The sequence below is a fragment of the Equus caballus genome, chromosome 20 (genome assembly GCF_041296265.1).
Source record: "Equus caballus isolate H_3958 breed thoroughbred chromosome 20, TB-T2T, whole genome shotgun sequence".
Taxonomy (NCBI): Eukaryota; Metazoa; Chordata; class Mammalia; order Perissodactyla; family Equidae; genus Equus; species Equus caballus.
In genome coordinates, this window is record NC_091703.1 from 12,409,989 (window position 1) to 12,428,480 (window position 18,492).

An 18,492-nucleotide genomic window follows, 5' to 3' on the forward strand; every position below is an offset into this window, starting at 1 on the left:
TTTACTTTAGTGTAAAAATCAATTTATTATACAACAATCACACAGAATGCTTTTTATCTACAAAGAAAAATGGCTTTCCCTGCCTCCCTCGCCACCCCAGTCATGATACCATGTTCTTAAGATGTAAGTTCTTTCAAAGGAAAACCAAAAAAGTGATATCCTTATTTTCCAAATAAGCCCCCAGGAACAGCATAAAATGATATTGGAAAGAACTAGAATGTTCTCTTACACACAAAGTGCTGTTCTGCCCATCACAGTAAATACCATTTTGCCTTAAAAATAAGAAATCCCTTTCTGATGGGGGTGGGGAGGTCTTTATCCCCCGATATGCCTAAACAGTTTAATATATAATTTTGATGGGTTGAAAATTTGTTTAATTCTATTAAGTAAATATTCTATTATTTTGTTAGTTTAAAAAATTGTGGGAATTATTAACAGATATGCTTACAATATTCATTTAAGTGTTTTCATTCCTATGAGTAAGAGGACATTTATTTGGGAAAAAACATTTGCCATAACAGATTATACACATTTTTTTTTCTAGAGTTTGTTTTAGGAAAATCACAAAGTAAACATTTTGTTTTTTTAAAGTTGCAACACTTAATGACAGCTTAAAATATTCACTTGATTCAAATATTGTGGCTAAGATAGTTCTGTGTATTTTTACCAGCCCTTGAATGGTTTAAGGCTATAAGTGTTTTATTAAGCTCCTCTAGAATTAAAGACCAAATTGGAAATAAGCATCCTGGAACCTCTAACTAAACTGAGCTTGACAGTGTAAACTACCCGAGTTTTCCCCTTTGATCTGAGAAGTTTCAAGCTGCCTTGACTTAGAGCTGCGTGACCCTGTCACTCTGAATGATGGCATCCCTGGCTGCTCGCAGACATGAAGCCCAGGAGGGCATCCAGAACCGCAGCAGTGCTGCCGAGTGGCGAGACTGGAGTGCCCCACTGACAATTAAGAATAAGCTGAATACAGTGAAGGACCAGGGATGTCCGAGTCTCATTTTTACCTGGAACCAACTAGGATAACAGATTTTAGCCCATGTTTGAGACCTAAAACTGAACTGGAGTCCAGTTGCTCCAAAGGGGCTTCTCCTTAGCCCAGCTTGTGTTCTGTCATAGAGGAGCAACAACAGTGAGACTCCAAGCTAGCCCTTATTTTACAGTGAGTTTCTGGGAGACAGTCCTCACAACACACAGTTGTAATGGGATGGAAGTGGGGGTTAAGCACCCTAGAGCAAATCAGTTTTAGAAAACTAGAGGAATCAATCCAAGAGCAAGTGGGCATCAGACAGAAGATGTCTGTGCAATGGAGATGGAGCAGCTGGCAGGGAAGGGGACGTCAGAGGACACAGCACAGTCACCAGGAGGGCTAGACTAGGATCGCTCACCTTTTGGAAAGGGGCCAGAATCCTGAGAGGGGAGTTGACAGGAAAGAGAAGTTAGCAGAGTCAGTACAATGTCAGTACAAAAGTCAGTGTTTTTTTAAAAAAAAAAAAAACAGGAAAAATAATTTAAAAGCTCAGGGAAAAAAGAGCTCAGGGAAAAAAAATGGCAAAAAAAAAAAAGGACAGAACGGTGCCCCAAATGGACCGTAATGTGTTGGGGCAATGTGAAAGCGCCTTTCCGGCACTTAAGCATTTGATGTCAATGTTAAGACCTAAAAACTTATTTTAAAAAGGTAGGAAAGAATAAAGTGTCAAAATTGGCAAGTCTTGTTTTATCAGGTAGAAATAACAATTTTATAGGGTATCAAATCTTCAGAAAATAGTTTCCATTCTTGGTACAGTTTAATAGTAAATAACAGTCCTCCACTGAGGGAGAAAGACAATATTCATTAACACCTTCCTTTGCTCTTGTGCTGGGGTCTCAGCAGAGATCGCAGTACCCCAGCGGGGGAAGGACGTGCTGGGTTTGCCAAACGACTTTTCACCGTGGCTCGTTACCAGCCGTGGCTCGTTACCAGCCATGGCTCACTGCTGGGATCTTTCCATAGTCCTCCATCTTTTTCTTCCTACTTTCAAAAACTTGACCTGCAAAGTGATAGCCGGTATTTGGGGAGAATATTCACAAATAGGCTCACGAGAAATAGTTGACAAATTCAATGTCTATTTTGCGCCCCCGTTGCTCTGTTAATTCTGATTTATAAATATTCCAGGGATATATCATTCTAAGGAAAAGGGAAGACTGGGCTTGAGTTCCTGTTCAGAAAGGAAATGGGCATCCAGATTTAGATCCTGCTTGTAATACTGAGCGTTGTGTCTGTCTATATCCTAACCCAGGGGAACTTAACAGGAGAGGTAGGCATGAATATGTGAATAATTAAGGACACCAAATTAAAACGGAGAACTCCTACCCAAAGCCCCTGAGCTATGAGGGTTTGACAGAATATTTTTTTTCTTCCTAAAAAAACGAATCTTCAAAATAAAAAACAATACAAATTTCATTACCATATCATTAAGTTGAGAATTAAGAGCAGTTGTGGGAATTTGACAGACTCTAACTTAAGAGAGAAAAGTTGCTGGATTTCCCATTTATGATCCCATGTCAATATTTCCTGGGGTTGATTCTTAAAGGAACAAATGGGCTGATTACTTTATGCACTGACAATTATTGCTTAATATAGATTAGAACATACCCTGTATTTAGAAGACAATTAACATTTTGTTTTAAACATTTTAATCTGAACAAAACCCTAACTTTTTATTTGCAGACTTGCTGTGAAGAACACTGTTCCCTGTCTCCCGGCTTTGTCTGTGTATAAGGCGTTACGAGGACGTTTCTGGGGAGGGGTTCAGTCCCACCGAGAGGGGAGGATGAGAAGTGGCACCGATTCTGAGGTCTACAGAGCTCAGCCTCACCTCAATGCTGATGGAAGCATTCCGTTAACAGATTAACCTAACAGCAATATATTAACACATTTGGGTACAAATGATTTATAAACTCAAAAGAAATTAGTTTATGTCAAAACATATATAACTTTGAATTCAGTCTTTGCTTTAAAACAAGCGAATCTGTTAGGCTATTATGTATGCTTTGTCTGCCCCTCGACGTTACTGTGCCTTCTTGCCGATCACTCCGTTCGCTGCGGTCAAGTAGGCTTTGGAAAAACCATTCTTCACTTCTTTCCCTGCAGGTGGATCCTCCATGTCTTTCTTCACTGGCTTTTTTCGGTATGTCTGTTAGATGTGTACATTTGGAAGAGAAAAAGAAAAAAGGATTCTTTAACAAGACCTTGTCTCTAAGGTGGCATATAGTCTAAAACAGGGCATGACTTTGTTAGATGCTGGACTTTCTAATAAGAATTCTTGTTTGCAGTATGACAATTTTTAAGCTTCTAGTTGAAAATAAAAATAAGGTAAAAACAAGATAAATGCATGAATTCTAATGAAAGGTTTCTTTCACCTTATCTACAGTACGTTACTGTTTTGTATTATGGGATTGGCATTAAAATTATTCTGCATTACTTGTTTACCTGGAAAGGATATAATTTTTTGCGCTTTTTAAAATTGAGGTGTAATTGATATACATGCTATTATTTCCAGGTGTGCAGCGCAATGCTTCGAGGTGTGTGTATTTCGGAAACAATCACGCAGTAAGTCTAGTTAAGAACCGTCACCGTACGCAGTTACACAATTTTCCTTCTCGTGATGAGAACCTTTAAGATCGACTCTCTTAGCAACTTTCAAATAGCCACTACAGTATGATTAACTAGAGTTGCCACGTGGTACATGACATTCCCAGGACTTATTTAAAGATATAATTTTTTTAAAATACAATTCAAGTGAAAAGTGCTGTTACTTGAAAAGTACTAGTACCTGGGACTCTGCCTTAGTTTTTGCACATCCTTCCTACACTGACAAAATACCTCATCTCATCTCATTTTCACCGTTTTTGTGTGTTAGGCAGTCATATTAACAAGGGTCAAGACTGAAAGTCTGTGCTTAGCCGTAATGGACTAGTGCTCAGTCTGAACCCACAGCAGGTTATAGCTGTTGAGCGCCCCGCTGCCAGGCCACACACTTCTCTTCCCGTTTCAGCCCCATGCACCAAAACGGCTCCCTGAGCTTTCCCTTAACCTTTTGCTTTTGTGTGTATGTGTGTGTGTGGCTTTGTTTGGTTCTATCAATGGTTATTTCTTTAGAAATCTCAAAGGAAACTTTTATCTCACAAAACACAAAGCCTCGCCAGTCCAACTTCAGAAACACAAGAGCTGAAAAGCTGTCAGAAGTTCCGTTCCCACAGCTGTGCTTCGTACAAAACTGCTATGGGCTGACTTTCAACAAGCGCACACTGGAAAATCAGAAAGCACTTGTTTGTCAGAAGAAGAAGAAAATACAGTTGAATACAATTTCAAAAGCACTGTTTTGAATATAAATGTGTGTTCTTGTTTTCCTGAAGCTTTGTTTCCCCAGCCCACAAAGGAGAGCACTTTAAAATCTCCAACCACCTGTGGCCTGTGCTCTGCTCTGCTTTCATCAGTTCTGCATAACGGAGTTGCTTTGAAATTGCATTTGAAGCGCTCTTCCATTTAAATTGTTAGTTAAGGGGCTGGCCCCGTGGCCGAGTGGTTAAGTTCGCGCGCTCTGCTGCAGGCGGCCCAGTGTTTCGTTGGTTCGAATCCTGGGCGCGGACATGGCACTGCTCATCAAACCACGCTGAGGCAGCGTCCCACATGCCATAACTAGAAGGACCCACAACTAAGAATATACAACTATGTACCGGGGGGCTTTGGGGAGAAAAAGGAAAAAAAATTAAAAATCTTAAATTGTTAGTTAAAAAGAAAATGACACTTCAGAAAAAGTCAAGGTGACCTTTACACACTGGTTTGCCTTAAAATAATTTTCTCCAAATAAACAGTGAGTCTACAACATCACAGTGGCTGATATGGAAACAATTTTTTAGTATTAAATTCATTTAGCCCACATTTTTCTCCATTCACATATATTTCCTGGATCTGTCTTACGATACACAGTGTTTAATTTTCAGACGTCAAGCTTCGGTCACATGGTGCAAATACATGATACAAATGCATAATATTGCTGTTAGAACTTTACATTCAGGCCTTGAGAAGGGTTTACTAGAATGCCCATGCACCATTCGCAGTAGTGTCCTTCAAGCAGCAGAAGGACTTGGGGAGAGGAGTTAGGAATGCAAGGTTCATGTTTTACTTTGTGCACCTCTAGCAATTGAATTTATCAACAAGCCTGTGCTGCTATATATGTTTAATATAAAATTAAACATATATAATGCAAAAGTGCACAATCTATTGTTTTAATGCTGAATATTTACATTTAACTTACCTGAACATAAAAATTTAAGAATAGGATGACTAATGTAAGCATGTACGAAGACTGGAAGATGAGACAGCCGAAGGGGAAGCCACACGGTTTCACGACAGCACTCATGGTATGCGTAATGGTGAGCACAAACTGCACCTGGAAGGGGGTGGAAAGGGCATCGTGGTGAGGGACTCAGCCCGAGCCATGTAAAAACCCCTCTGAAGTTCTATCCATTTAGAAACCAACTACAATCATGCACTGTATAATAGCATTTCAGTCAAGGACAGACGGCATATGACATGGTGGTCCCATAAGGTTTGCACCATACAGCCTACATGTGGAACAGGCTATTCCATCCAGGTTTACCTAAGTACAATCTATGATGTTCACACAATGATGAATTCACCGAATGACACATTTCTCAGAACGGATCCTCGTTGTTAAGTGACACATGACTGTACTCTTACTCCCTAAATTTTGCAGGAATAAAACAAACGTGAAAATGCTGAAGCAGCCCACTAGCCTGTCCAGAAACTTTATTTGAAATTATATTAGTACGTATATATAATTGCCCATTAATTTTCTCATAGAAAAGTAGCAGTTGAAATTATTTAGATAAAAATGACTTAACAGAGACATTACCTTTAGAGTATATCTACATTTGAAAGCATGGAATAAACTAATTGAATTGCATACACAAAGAATGTTTTAACACAAGGTTTCACTCTTAAAAGGCCGTTTTTAGAGAAAAATAGGCAGCCTCATCACACTTAGAAAAGCCCCTGACTTCTAAGAAGACAAGTTCCTGTTTCCTTTCCCTCACCCATGAGAATGTTTGGGCGCTTCACATGGAGACGAGCTGAAAGAAGGGAGGACATACCAGCTGAGCCTGCGTGAGATATTTCTTCCACCAAAGGTACTTGTGCATAGACGGAAACACAGACAGCCCATAGTAGGAGTACATGAGAATGTGGATAAAACTGTTCAGTGTGGGTCCAAAGAAACCTGTAGAATGAGAGGATAACAATTCTCTTCTAGAAAGTAGCATTGTTCATTCTTCGTCAAGTGAGATTCTTCCTGTGCATAATTGAAGATGAATAACCAATATGGTGCTAACAAAATTCACACTAAAACTTTGCCCAGATTATCGTGCCTTTACTCCAGGATGCAGCAAAAGCCACCTAGACAGAAGGACCAACTGGGGAGAGCTTTTCAGTCAGAGCGCCAACCACACAGGGAATTCCTGATTTGCAAAGGCTTTACTGTCTCTTTAACTGTCATTACTATCAGCTAATCAGGGAGAAAAAGAAATGTTAGCTTAAAGCCGTGGCAGAATTTGAGAGAGAAGTGTCTTTGCTTTAGCTAAACCTTTGATGAGCCCTTTTGATTGTGGAAAGAGAGGCTTCAGTACGTGGCTGAAAAGGGTGCTAAAGAGTCTAGGAAAATTCGTTGCTCTTTAATTAATAAAATCCACTCAAAAGGGACCTAGGAAACCAGAGATCTGGGGAAGGTGAGAGAATACAGAGGAGAGAGAAGGTCCAGCAGGATGAGAAAAGGCTGAGACTGAGGAGAGACTAGGCAGTGAGCCCTTCCCAGTGGCTGGACCATCTCATGGACTTTTAGGACGAGGAACAGCTGAAATACAGTTTTAGGACATTTGCTGTGCTAAGCTGAGCTGCAGCATTCCCCCATCCTCTGACATCATCTTCACAAAATCTTCTCTATGACTGCCACCAACACGGGCAGATGGTGTTTCAGGAAACCAAGGAGAAAGGGCTAAGATCTGTGTTGGGTCAACTAAGGGTGAAAAAGATTTAGCTGCAAGAGGGGAGATGTCAGAGATGGATCATTTGTTGGAAACAGGGAACTGGCTGTTGTGAGGATTAAATCAATCAATATATGTAAAGTGCCTAGAACAAGGCCCGGCACAAAGTGAACACTATGTGTTGGCTTGGGATCCAGATGGCTGGTCTGTGAGCTGTCAGTCCTGCGCTAGAAGAGACTGTGGAGCTAGAGGACCCCTTATTCGCTATGTCCCCTTGGATGTCACTTTGACTATAAATTTTGATTTCCTCATCTGGAAATGGGTATAATAATAATTACCTCTTAAGGTTGTGCAGGGATTAGCTGAGGTGATGTAATACTATATAAACTAAGAGGCACTGCACATATGCTGCTTAATGAATCCATTTCAATTCCCTAGCCTGGTTTCTCAATCCCAGATTAGAGGTCCATTAGATAAATGCAGATCAATGAATAAGAACAAAAGGAACAATACCACCCCCATCTAGTAAGTTCTTAACAAACACTGGCTGGGATAACTTGTTAAGGAACTTGAATTTACATGAAAATCCAAATGTAGTTTCAGAGTACCAGGTAGCACAATATTAGTGATATTTCTTTACCCACCTGAGTTTTCATTTCCATCACTTAATGAAAAATGAGTAGTTGCAGCATATAATTTTTATAATCTATGTTGAGTAGAAATTGTCACACACTGTATTTTACTCTCAGGAATTCTATGTCTTTACATAGAGATTATTTGAGACTGACCTTTAGGTGCTTAGTGATTTGTAATGAATCGCTTGACAATCACAAAAAATACTTAAACTTGATAACTGTCCTTTGGTGTTGACTATGGTGTTGATTATAGTCTGTATACTGATTACAGCATAAGGCTATTATAGTCTTAATAACTAAACTCAAGAAACTAGATTCTGTCCAAGAGACGTGTGAAAAGCATCTCTTCCGGCCCCCTGCATCCCTGGCAATTTCCTTCTCCACACTGTAGCTTAAATTTGCATCTTCACAGTCACTGACGTATTCTAAACATCCTTGGAGTTTTTAAAAAATATCATCTCTACAAGATCCTAAATCCTAGGACAAATCATTTTGACTTAAGTTTTACCTGTTCTGATTTTTCATAGAATATTTTTAAATTCTTGGGTACAAGACAATATTGAATAGAAAAATACTGTTTTCTCTAGCTCAGTGTTTCTCAAACTGCAGGTCATAACAGACCCATTAGTGAATTGTGAAATCAATGTAAAGAGAGTTGTCATCAGCTTTTTAAAAAAGTGAAATAGAATTTTTAAAAAAATACTTCACACAGAGCCAGGGTAAATATTGTTTATGAAATTTGTTTCATACAAAATACATAGATATGGATGAGTGCATTGAGCTGTGATATTAAATGTATTTCTTATTGTAGTTCTCAGTAAAAAAAAATTGAAAGCCACCGTTTTGGTGTGTCACAGTGATGTGACTTTAATTTTTCAGAATGGAAAAACAAGCCCTAAAAGTTTAAATGACTCAATCTATACCACAGCCAAGTGGTGATTGTGGAAGATGTTATATTTACTTCTATAGCCTCAGGATTTGGAGTAAACCTGCTCTAGCTGGGGTATGTGCTTCTGGCCAGGGGACATTTGGTGCATGGAAAAGCAAATATTTTAAAAATTTAGGGTAACACTCAGATTTTGCCAGTATCAGAAACTAAATGGCCCCTGGCCACCCCGTGCTTCCCCCTGTGACAAAGCAGGCTACGCCTGGCCCCCCTGCCCGCCCTCCTGAGCAGCACGCAACGCTCAGCACAAGACTTACTCGAGGTCTCACAAGATCCATTACACAGAACGGAAAACTTGGAAAATGTAACAATAACTTACTTTGTCCACAAGGTATCCAGTTCAGAACACACCACCAGATGTTGAACATCGAGGCATGATGGTATACATGAAGAAAAGTAATCTGACTGGTTTTTTTCCGCAAAACAAAGAAAATTGTGTCCAGGAACTCTATTAATTTGGAGAAGTAGTACCACCACAGCACCTTGGCCACCTATAGGAATTTTCCAATGGGAAGGAGGAAAGGTGAGCAAAGCAACGCTCCCGTGCTGCCCCTCTCAGCACGCTGCGTGTCGCCGTGCTTCACGAGCGGGCATTTCTCTCTCAAACTGTTGAAGAAGCATCTTACCTGGCGTCTTTGCCTCGTTTCCTCTTATTCCCAGCAATCCACCCCACTCTACTGAACATGAATTAATTTTCCAAAATACATATCTGATCAAGTTACTCCTCTGCACTTACAGAACCAAGTCCATGATTCCTAGGCTGACACAGGATCTTCCCCGGCTTACGCTGGCTGCTCTTTCCACCTCCCCCTCCAAGCACACCCCAAGGCATCCTGCATGCTATTAAAGTGGGCTGTTGGCTCCCCCTGGAGCCCCGCTGCCCTCTCTGCTCCGTGCCTCTTAATACTCCTCTCCCTGCATCCAACTCCCCTTCCTCCCTAGTGGCTGGCATGTACCTAGTCACCCTTTATTAACACTCCTCGTAAACGCCCCCTTCTCCCTGGGACTCTACCTAGTCCTCTCCTTGCTTTCCTCAGGCTGAATCAACTGTTTCTTCGTTTGTATTCCCAAACTACTTCCTGCCTCTATTATCAATAACCATAACAAAGGGTAGTTAGTGTTATGAATCTATCTTTTCCGATAGACGGTAAGTCACTTGCAGGCAGAGACTGTCTTGTTCCCCGTTGCTCAGTGCCTAGCACTCAACAGGAGAGCACTCCTGTTTGTGATAGTAGATCTCACTGTTCTCTATGCCTCTGATGCACAGATGTTTCATCTGGAATATCATACTACCCAGAGCAGTCTACGACTACTTCTCTCATGTCTCTTCCAAGAAAAGACTAAAAATCGAGATGCTCCCCTCCTCACCGACAGCAGCAGGCCACGATCACCACTTCCTGCCCCTCCTAGTCCCTTACACAGTCTCATCGACAGGAAGCGCCGTAGTTAAAGGTGCTAACAGTTAAACACACGAGGAGACAGTATAACAGGAACTTTGAAATTAGACTATCACGCCCTACTGCCTACTTCCCAAGAAGATAACCATAATGTGTGGTAGCATCCATCTTAATGTTTGAGGGAGTAATAACCTTCGAAAATATTAAACCAGAAATAAATACAATGACCTCTAGAGAACTGTGTGATATCCCCAAGTGCACTGGTCCATGACAATATATTAGAAATAAAACAGGTGCTTACTGTTTTGTATTATTGCTTTGTAGGTGTTTTAAAATGTTTATCCTAAAGATTTTAATTAAAAGGTTTCTACCATCTCTCTTATTAATAATCTGTTTTTTATTACAGAAATTTTTAAACACAAATGCAGGGAGAATCAGTATGACAAACCCACTGGTATCTACCACTGAACTTCAAAATTTTCAATATGACCCCAATTGCTGAATCAATTCTATTTCCCACCACTTTTTTGGGTGCAAGTGTAGCATTATAAGCAGATCCAAAATGTCATTTTATCTATAAAGCCTTCTAAAAGATGGGGAGACTTTGTTTTGTTTTAACATAACCACCATGACATTATCTTATCTGATAAAATTAATGTTTCCTTAATATCTTCTAATAGCCTAGTCCATGTTCAAATCTCCCTTTTTCAAAAATGTCTTTTTAGAATTGATTTGTCTAAATGAGGATGCAAACAAGGGCCAGCTTGCATCTGTCTGACGTGGTTCTTCAGTCTCTCCTCCTCAGTAATAGTTCCCTTTCCTTGTTCCTCCTTTTTCTTTCATGTCTCTTATCTCTTAAAAAAAAAAAAACAGATCAAGATCAAGGGGCTGGCCCGAAGGCATAGTAAAGTTCACATGCTCCACTTTGGTGGCCTGGGGTTCATGGGTTCAGATTCCAGGTGTGGACCTGCACACTGCTCATCAAGCCATGCTGTGGCAGCGTCCCACACACAAAATAAAGGAAGATTGGCAACAGATGTTAGCTCAGGGCCAATCTTTCTCAGCAAAAAAAAACCAGATCAATTTTTGCCTAACATCATGGATTTGGATGAGTGTTTCTTCCTAGTGTTATCTAACTTGTTTCTCCATCGCCCACATTTTCTGTAACTAGCAATGGGATATAGAGGCTTGGCTGGATTCAGGTTTAAGGTTTTTGGCAAGAGTACTTCATGGGTTGCTCTGTGTACTTCCTATCGCCTCACATCAAGGGGCACATAATCTCTGGCTATTCCACTGACATTCAGACAATCAGTGAGTCCAGGTGTTGACAGCCTAATTCAATCCTTATGAAGTTTCCATCACTTTCACCCAATAGTTTTACCATTTACAGATGACTGCTGTCTGGGTCCATTACTTCACTAGGAGCTGCAAAACACTGATTTTCTAATTCTCTTGTTACTTATACATTTTTCTCTTCTATAGAGAAGAACTCTTCCTCTTTATCTTTTTGGAAATTCACATATAAAAGCCAAGATAAATGTTTAATTCTTTCCCTTTAATTTGTTTTCTAGAATGAGCCGGTGTTCTAGCAACCTTCAAAAGGTAACAATGAGGGCTTTTCTTTGGATCATTTTAAACTCATGGTTTTTAATAAATTTAAAATGTTTCAATCCACTCCGGTCAGTTATCTTTTTGATACTCAGACTGTCCCATCCTTAGCAGTAGAAGTCTCTTCAAGGTGGCTCCTATCTTTTTGTCATTACCCTAGCAGTCTTGGACAGCTTCCTTACTTTCTGTCACAAGATGTCCTAGATTCTTCTTACGTACATTTCCCACCCCAAACCAGGAACTGGCCAATTCTCTAAGAATCCTAATCCCTTCTGCTGAAAAATTATATTTAGAGAGCACACTTCATTGCTCGTTGTACTGGTTGTCATAAACAAGGGCTTTTCTGTACACAGCTAAAAAACATGTTTTGGTTTTATAAAGAATAAAGTTAATTCTGATATTTCCTATTTGAGTCTATGATTACTGGGTTTTAGTTTAACTTTTTTATTGGTATCTCTTTTCTTCTCTGTTTCAAATATTAGTTGTAACGATATTATTATATACTTACTTTATCCTTCAGTGTACCTATAAGTCTCAAAAAAGCAATACAATATTTTTATTAGTAATAGCAAACAAAAAATTACTGAATACTGTTAAGATATATCTCACCAGGGATGTCCAGTCAAAACACTGTATTTTAAAGTCACTTGAAATAATCATTCTTTAGATGGTTATGTCACCAACTTAATATATGGGTAGATTCATTTATATTAGTTTATTTCCATGTTTTTTGGGGGGAGGCTGCGTTACTTTCTGTTTAAATTTAATTTTGTTTTCTAACACTTAATGAGTCAAAAACCAAACATACAAAGCACATCCAGAGAAGTCTGGCTTCCATCCCTATCCCCTCTATCCTGTTTCCTCCCCTAAAAGGAAACAAAACATTTTCTTAGCTTTTGGTTTATTCTGCAGATGTTTCTTTTAAAAACACAAGCAAATACACACACACATATATTCATATCATTTCTTGCACAAAAGCTGCTATACCATGAACGTGGCCTGCAGGCTGCTTTTTTTCACTTAGACATGTCCTGGAGATCATTCTGCCCCAGTGTAGGGGTCGTCCTCACTCCATGTTGCAAAGGGAACCATTACGTGGACATGCCATGGTGTACTCAGCCAGTCCCCATAGTTGGACATTTGGAAAACATCTTTGTGACCAAGCATTTCTATGAGAACAGGAGTCCCTTTCTTCTCTAATCTCAGCCCCCACCCTCATATCTGGAAGGGGAAAGCCTTCTCTCCCCTCAGTGAGAAATGGTTGCAGATAGCTGGTTTACTTCTCAGGACTCACCCGGATATCAGCTTCGCCCGCACTGGCAAGATCCTGACACTGTAAGTTGTAGCCTCCTTCCCAACTGGAGAGAACAAGCTGCCAGAGAAACAGGAAGGGGAAATCAACACAAGAGCCTGGACAAAACGGAATTTGCCATTCATGTTTCCGACTGGCATCTACTCAAGGTTTAAGTAGAAATCTCCAAGAATTGGAGTTTGACTCGATCCTGTCCTCAAACACACATTATCAAAGGATTTAATTCTTGCTGTCAAACTGCTATCAATGGTTATATTCCTTAATTAATATATTTCTACCCTTTATATTGGCTTATATATCAATATTTATCTTATTTTATCATCAATTATATTATGAGGTACATATTTACCATTTTACAGATATGAAAGCCAGGGCTCAGAAAGGTTCTTAAACTGTTTTCTTCATTCTGTTTATGCTACATGGTAATCAATCATTTGTGTGATTATAATTGATTAATGTCTATATTCTCCATTATGCACAAAAAACAAAAAGCTCCATAAAATCTATGCCTCCTCTTTTGCTCATCTTTGTATCTACAGTTCCTTGCCCGATGCCTGACACACAGAAAGCGCTCAATACATATATGATGAGTTAATGACTTGCTCAAGCTTATATGGCTGGAAAGTGGTAGAGCAATAACTGGAATTCAGACCTTCTACTTCCTTGTCTAGTGTTCTTTCCACAACATCATAAGAAAATGAGCTTTTTCATTCTTTGTAGAAAATTCCACAAAAGAAGTTTTCTCCTTTCTTTCCCACTATTACTGAAGAAACTTAAAATTCTAGAATATAAGGCATTTGGATTTGATTTACATAAGGTATTATACTATATGCAAGAGCCTATTTTCTGTTGCTTATCAGAAATGCATAAAGGTATAGAATGGTTAAAATACATGTGCAGAGCAGGGAGGGATGGGATGTTAATGAACTGGACATTAAAGAGATGAACTACTCAAAACATTTAGGATGCTTTAGAACTTCGGTGAGTCTTTTCTCCACCATCCTGACTTACCACCTCTCTGTCCTTCCAACAAAAGCACCTTCCAGTTAACATCAGGATAATTATAGATTGTCATGAAAAGGAATCTAGTGAAAGTAAGACAGACTGAATTCTCCTGATAGGGTCTATTACAAATCAGGTTATCCCCCACCCTCCCCAGAGCTTTATGTGCCTGGTTCCCAAGTGGGAACCACTGATAGGCTAGAGGGGATCTAGGAAAACCTAAAAGTATATGAAAATTTGTATGTTGGTGCATTTTGCAAAATAAGAAAGCTGTTTAACTTTCTGCAGAAAGATTAACTGAAAAGCTCTATGGTCAGGCTGTAGTTTTGTAGTAAGGGGCTCTAGTCTCTACTTTGTTTACTGACAATAAAGTAGTGGGAGAGGATAGGCCGTATTCTCTATTACCCCATGACATTTCCTTCTTTAGTCAGGTTTATCCAGGCTGTCCCCCACACCTGTGGCACCTGGGCAGAAGCACTTGACAACTTAATAACTAAGTAGTAGAACTAAGCAGCCTATCTTAATACTGGAGGCTCTATCGGCCGCCCCCTGGACCATTCCTAATCCCCTAGCTGCGCTGGTGTACAGGAGCCATCCAACCTATGTACTGAAGAAAAGGAAACCAGGCTGTCAAACAGGATTAGCCTTAAGGAGTTGTGGGCTAACTCACTCCAAAATATGTCTAGAATCCACTGGCTTCTCCCCATCTCCACCACCTTAATCCAGGCCTCCAGCATCTGCTGACTCTAGTTCTGCACTCGTCTCCTAACTGGACTCTTTGCTTCCATTCTTGCCCCCAACTCACTCTCATAGTACACTTTCCATGCAGCAGCCAGAATAATCTATTTTAAAAGGGAAATCATATCACTCCCCTCATTAAAATCCTCCACAATGGCTTTCTGTTATACTTAGAATAAAAGCCAAATCCCTGACAAGGCTCTATGTCATCTGCCACCTCTCCACCTCATCTTGAATCCTTCTCTCCTCTGTCCACTGGGTCCCACCTACATGGCTTCCTTTTATGGTCCTTGAACACCCCAAGCTTGTTTCTGCCCCAAGGCCTTTACACTTGCTGCTCCTTCTGCATCAACATGCTCTCCCCAGATCTTTATTTCCTGGCTTATTTTCATCATTCAGTCTCAGCTCAAACATCACCTCCTCAGAGAGGCATTCCTGCCCCACCACCAGCCCATCACTCTTTATCACACTAGGGCAAAGGCTTTGTTGTGGAATCTAGAATAGAATCTGAAACAGTGTAAGAAATCAATACGTATTTGTTGAAAGAACGTTAATAAGTTTAGCAGTAACTTCCTGGCCTAAGCAAACATCTGGCCGGGGCATAACAGGGTAGCAAGGTTAAATCAACCTGTCACTCGACTAGTGTCTATTAAGCATACCCCAAAAGAGTCAGAGAAAAAACCTGATGCCTGACCTGAAAGCTTACAACCAGGGGAGACTGGGAGGCAATCAACCATAGTGATTTTGAATCAAGAGACATAAAAGTGTGAGAAGAGAAACAGACACAATTCGTTGCAGGAATGAGCTCGGTGCACATGTTCTCCCTAAAAAACACAGAAACCATTTACTTGGTTGTTCAAATACTAAACTGTTGTTCTTGTTCCTGTTGATGGTGACTGATACTCACTTTAAAACTTACCAAGCCTTTTCACATTTACTAAGTCCTCCTTGTGCTGGTCTGTGAGCTCTTCAAGTACAGAAACCATGTCTTACCCACCTTGGCATCCCCTGGGCTCAGTGCAGTTCACACACCTAGAAGGGACTCACTGGAAGCTGGCGAAACAGACTGATAAACCCTTACAACTCACTCGTGAGTTAAGTAGGACAAATAGCACATCTTCTTGTTACAGATAAGTTGCCTAAGGTTCAGAGAGTCTAAGTAACTCCTCTAAAACTACAGAGAAAGTGACAGAGCTGACACTTGAGTTTGGGTCTTCCGACACTACCCCCCAGCTTCCAGCAGGGATTGGAGCTTCCAACGGAGTCAGACCTTCAGGCTGGCCCTCCTGACGCAGCTGCCACTTCTGAAAACAATTTGGGGAAGAGTACCTTTCCCTTTGTGATAAAGAGACACTAACCCCATGAATTACCATCTTGCAAGCTCATCTAGGGAACTAAAATTCACCTGGTAGAGAACCTAAAATAAAAATTCCCCTTTCAGAGGCAGGTAAATTAGTGAGCACCTGTGTGATATGATTTCCAAGTTGTGAGCATTCTTTTCCTGACCCCAGATTCCATCTTCTGTGCTCTGATGCCTAAAATTCCATTATTAGACTTTCATTACAATCGTTTAAGGTAATGGTTATTAACAATTATTAGAATGGTGCATATTAGACTAATGCACAGATTAAATTCTATCAGTGAGAGGACCTATATTTTAGGCAAGGATTTATTTTCTTTGAGAATTCAAGGGCACCAGGAAGGGAACTATCCCTGCCCTGTCATCAGACATTTATAACTTACATGAATGATTTTATCCTAACTTTTCCCTAAAAAAGATTTTGTTATGTTTTGTTCTCTTTTTCTTTCTGGGGCTGCTCGCTAGAGCAGCTTTATTAACCCTTTTAGATCTCCCCTTGTATTTTGGTAAACTAACCTTTGGTTGGATGGGCAGGGGAATCATTACTTGTTCTTTTTCTTGTAAAATTTCTTGGGTTTGGCACCTGACACAGGAATGGGGAGTGCACGAGGGCAGCTAGAGCTGAGCTGGGATGTCAACTCAGCCTCCAGAATTAGTGCTGAGAACAGCTATGCCACTGTCAGTGTCCAAAGATGCGGGAGTATTCTGGAAGGGACTATGTATTTGTATTTCAGTCAGACTAACTTCATTCGCTATTTAATTTAAAAAAGGACTCTGTTACACAATAGCTGTCTATTCTCAGGCAAATCATATAACTTTTCTAAGCCTCAGTATCATAACCTGAAAAAGGATAAAATTACAACATGTTCTTTAAAGGCCCTTTCAGATCTAAATTATGATTTTAAATTATAATGAAAGACTAAGGACTAAAGAAATAGCCCTCAATTGGAATAAGAAAAATCCAAGTTAGAAACAAAGACTTCTAGGACTTTGGGAAGGAATATCAAATGCTGGAACAAGTTCTTGAGATCTTAAAGAACAGTATCGATAGCAACGTTGGATAGTTCCGGTATGCTAGATTTAACTGCTTCTAGAAATCACTCAGTTACCGGACTCCAGCTTTAGCTACATAAATACTTACCTCTACCAGCATATATAGGGAGAGAAGTGTGATTCCGAGATTATACGAGGTGAGAATACCTCTGAGGGAAAGAGCAGGCCTGTTCTTCATATATTTGTTACCCAGCCATATTGAAAGCAGATATATGACAGTAAGGAAAAAGGTAGGAAGGTAAGAGTCCAACATGAACCATCCTCTGACTCGAGAATCTGAAAAGAAACACAAACAGTGAGAATCCTGAAGAGTAACATTTCTGTTTAGTTATAAGATATTTCACATATGTTTCATCTGTACATACCAAATACATCAGGGAACACCATGACACAGCATTAAGTAAGCTGGATTTGGGTTATGGTTCAGAAGAAGAAACCAGTGGGGCTGGAATAGTAAAGGAAGGTTTCATGGAGCAAACAGGAATTAAGCAGAACACTGTGTGACACAGAAAAGTGATAAAGGTGGGAAGTAACGGTTCTTGAACGTCTACTTTGGAACAGTTTTTATGTGTATTTACCCTAACCCAAAAATATGAAGTAAGTACTCTTAGGCCATTTTATGGATGAAAAAACAGCTCAGAAAGCTTTAGTAACTTACAAAATGCCAGACAACATCGGCAGCAGAGTCAGGATTTCAATTCACATCTGACTCCCAGCCCATTAGACCTGCTGCTGCTTCCCGTGGAGGAGATCTGAGTAGGCAGGAGAGAAGGGACATTGACACTGAATTCTAATTGCTGAAACCCACCCTCCCCAGCATTTGCTTATGATCTTTGTGCATTAAACCAGGAATAGGTTTAGAGTTCAGCAGATCCAAACACCGCAATGGGATTACAGAACGGCAAGTGCGGGAAGTTGAAGATGATGAAGGCAAAGCCTTAGAGCTGATGATTCAGAACTGAGAGCAGAAAATAAAACCAAGGACCCAAACTTGACCATGGACTAGAAGTACAAACAGCCAGGAGGCAAGAACCTGGACACATCAAGTGTGCCTTACACTGGAGAGTGAAAATGTAAAAACCTAAGTAAAACACACATAATAGATCTATAATACAATTAGTAATACCTGAAAATAACTGTAGGCACAAAATAATTTTTGTTCTCTACTCTGCTCTTTTTGTTGTTGTTTAAAGAAAGAAAATGATTTGGCCCAGAATTATAAAAAATTGCATGCTGCTTCTTAATCTCCATAAATAGAGGTGAAAGGAGCTGGTTTCTCCAGCAGATAATGCTCTTTTCTTGATCTCTCTGGTTCTCCCACAGTCCAGTCCCTCTTTCTTCTCTACTCTACTCCGTTGATCCCCAGCCTCTCTTTAAACCACCCTGCCCGA

General features: G+C 40.1%; 1 protein-coding gene across 4 annotated transcripts in view; it reads right to left on the reverse strand.

Annotated features, from left to right (window-relative positions):
* ELOVL2 (ELOVL fatty acid elongase 2) overlaps positions 1-18,492 on the reverse strand; it is a 60,180-nt gene continuing 41,688 nt past the window's right edge. For 2 of the 4 annotated variants that reach the window (XM_023624457.2, XM_070244083.1), the window contains exons 3-9: positions 17,760-17,853; positions 17,190-17,377; positions 12,931-13,008; positions 8,951-9,122; positions 6,166-6,290; positions 5,307-5,441; positions 1-3,182 (exon numbers count right to left, since the gene is read on the reverse strand). In XM_023624457.2, coding sequence (XP_023480225.1) covers positions 3,057-3,182; positions 5,307-5,441; positions 6,166-6,290; positions 8,951-9,122; positions 12,931-13,008; positions 17,190-17,354 — 801 coding nt within the window. In that variant the 5' untranslated portion in view covers positions 17,355-17,377; positions 17,760-17,853 and the 3' untranslated portion in view covers positions 1-3,056. The remainder of the gene's footprint in view (positions 3,183-5,306; positions 5,442-6,165; positions 6,291-8,950; positions 9,123-12,930; positions 13,009-17,189; positions 17,378-17,759; positions 17,854-18,492) is intronic. The other 2 variants (XM_023624455.2, XM_023624456.2) reach the window with 1 other exon arrangement.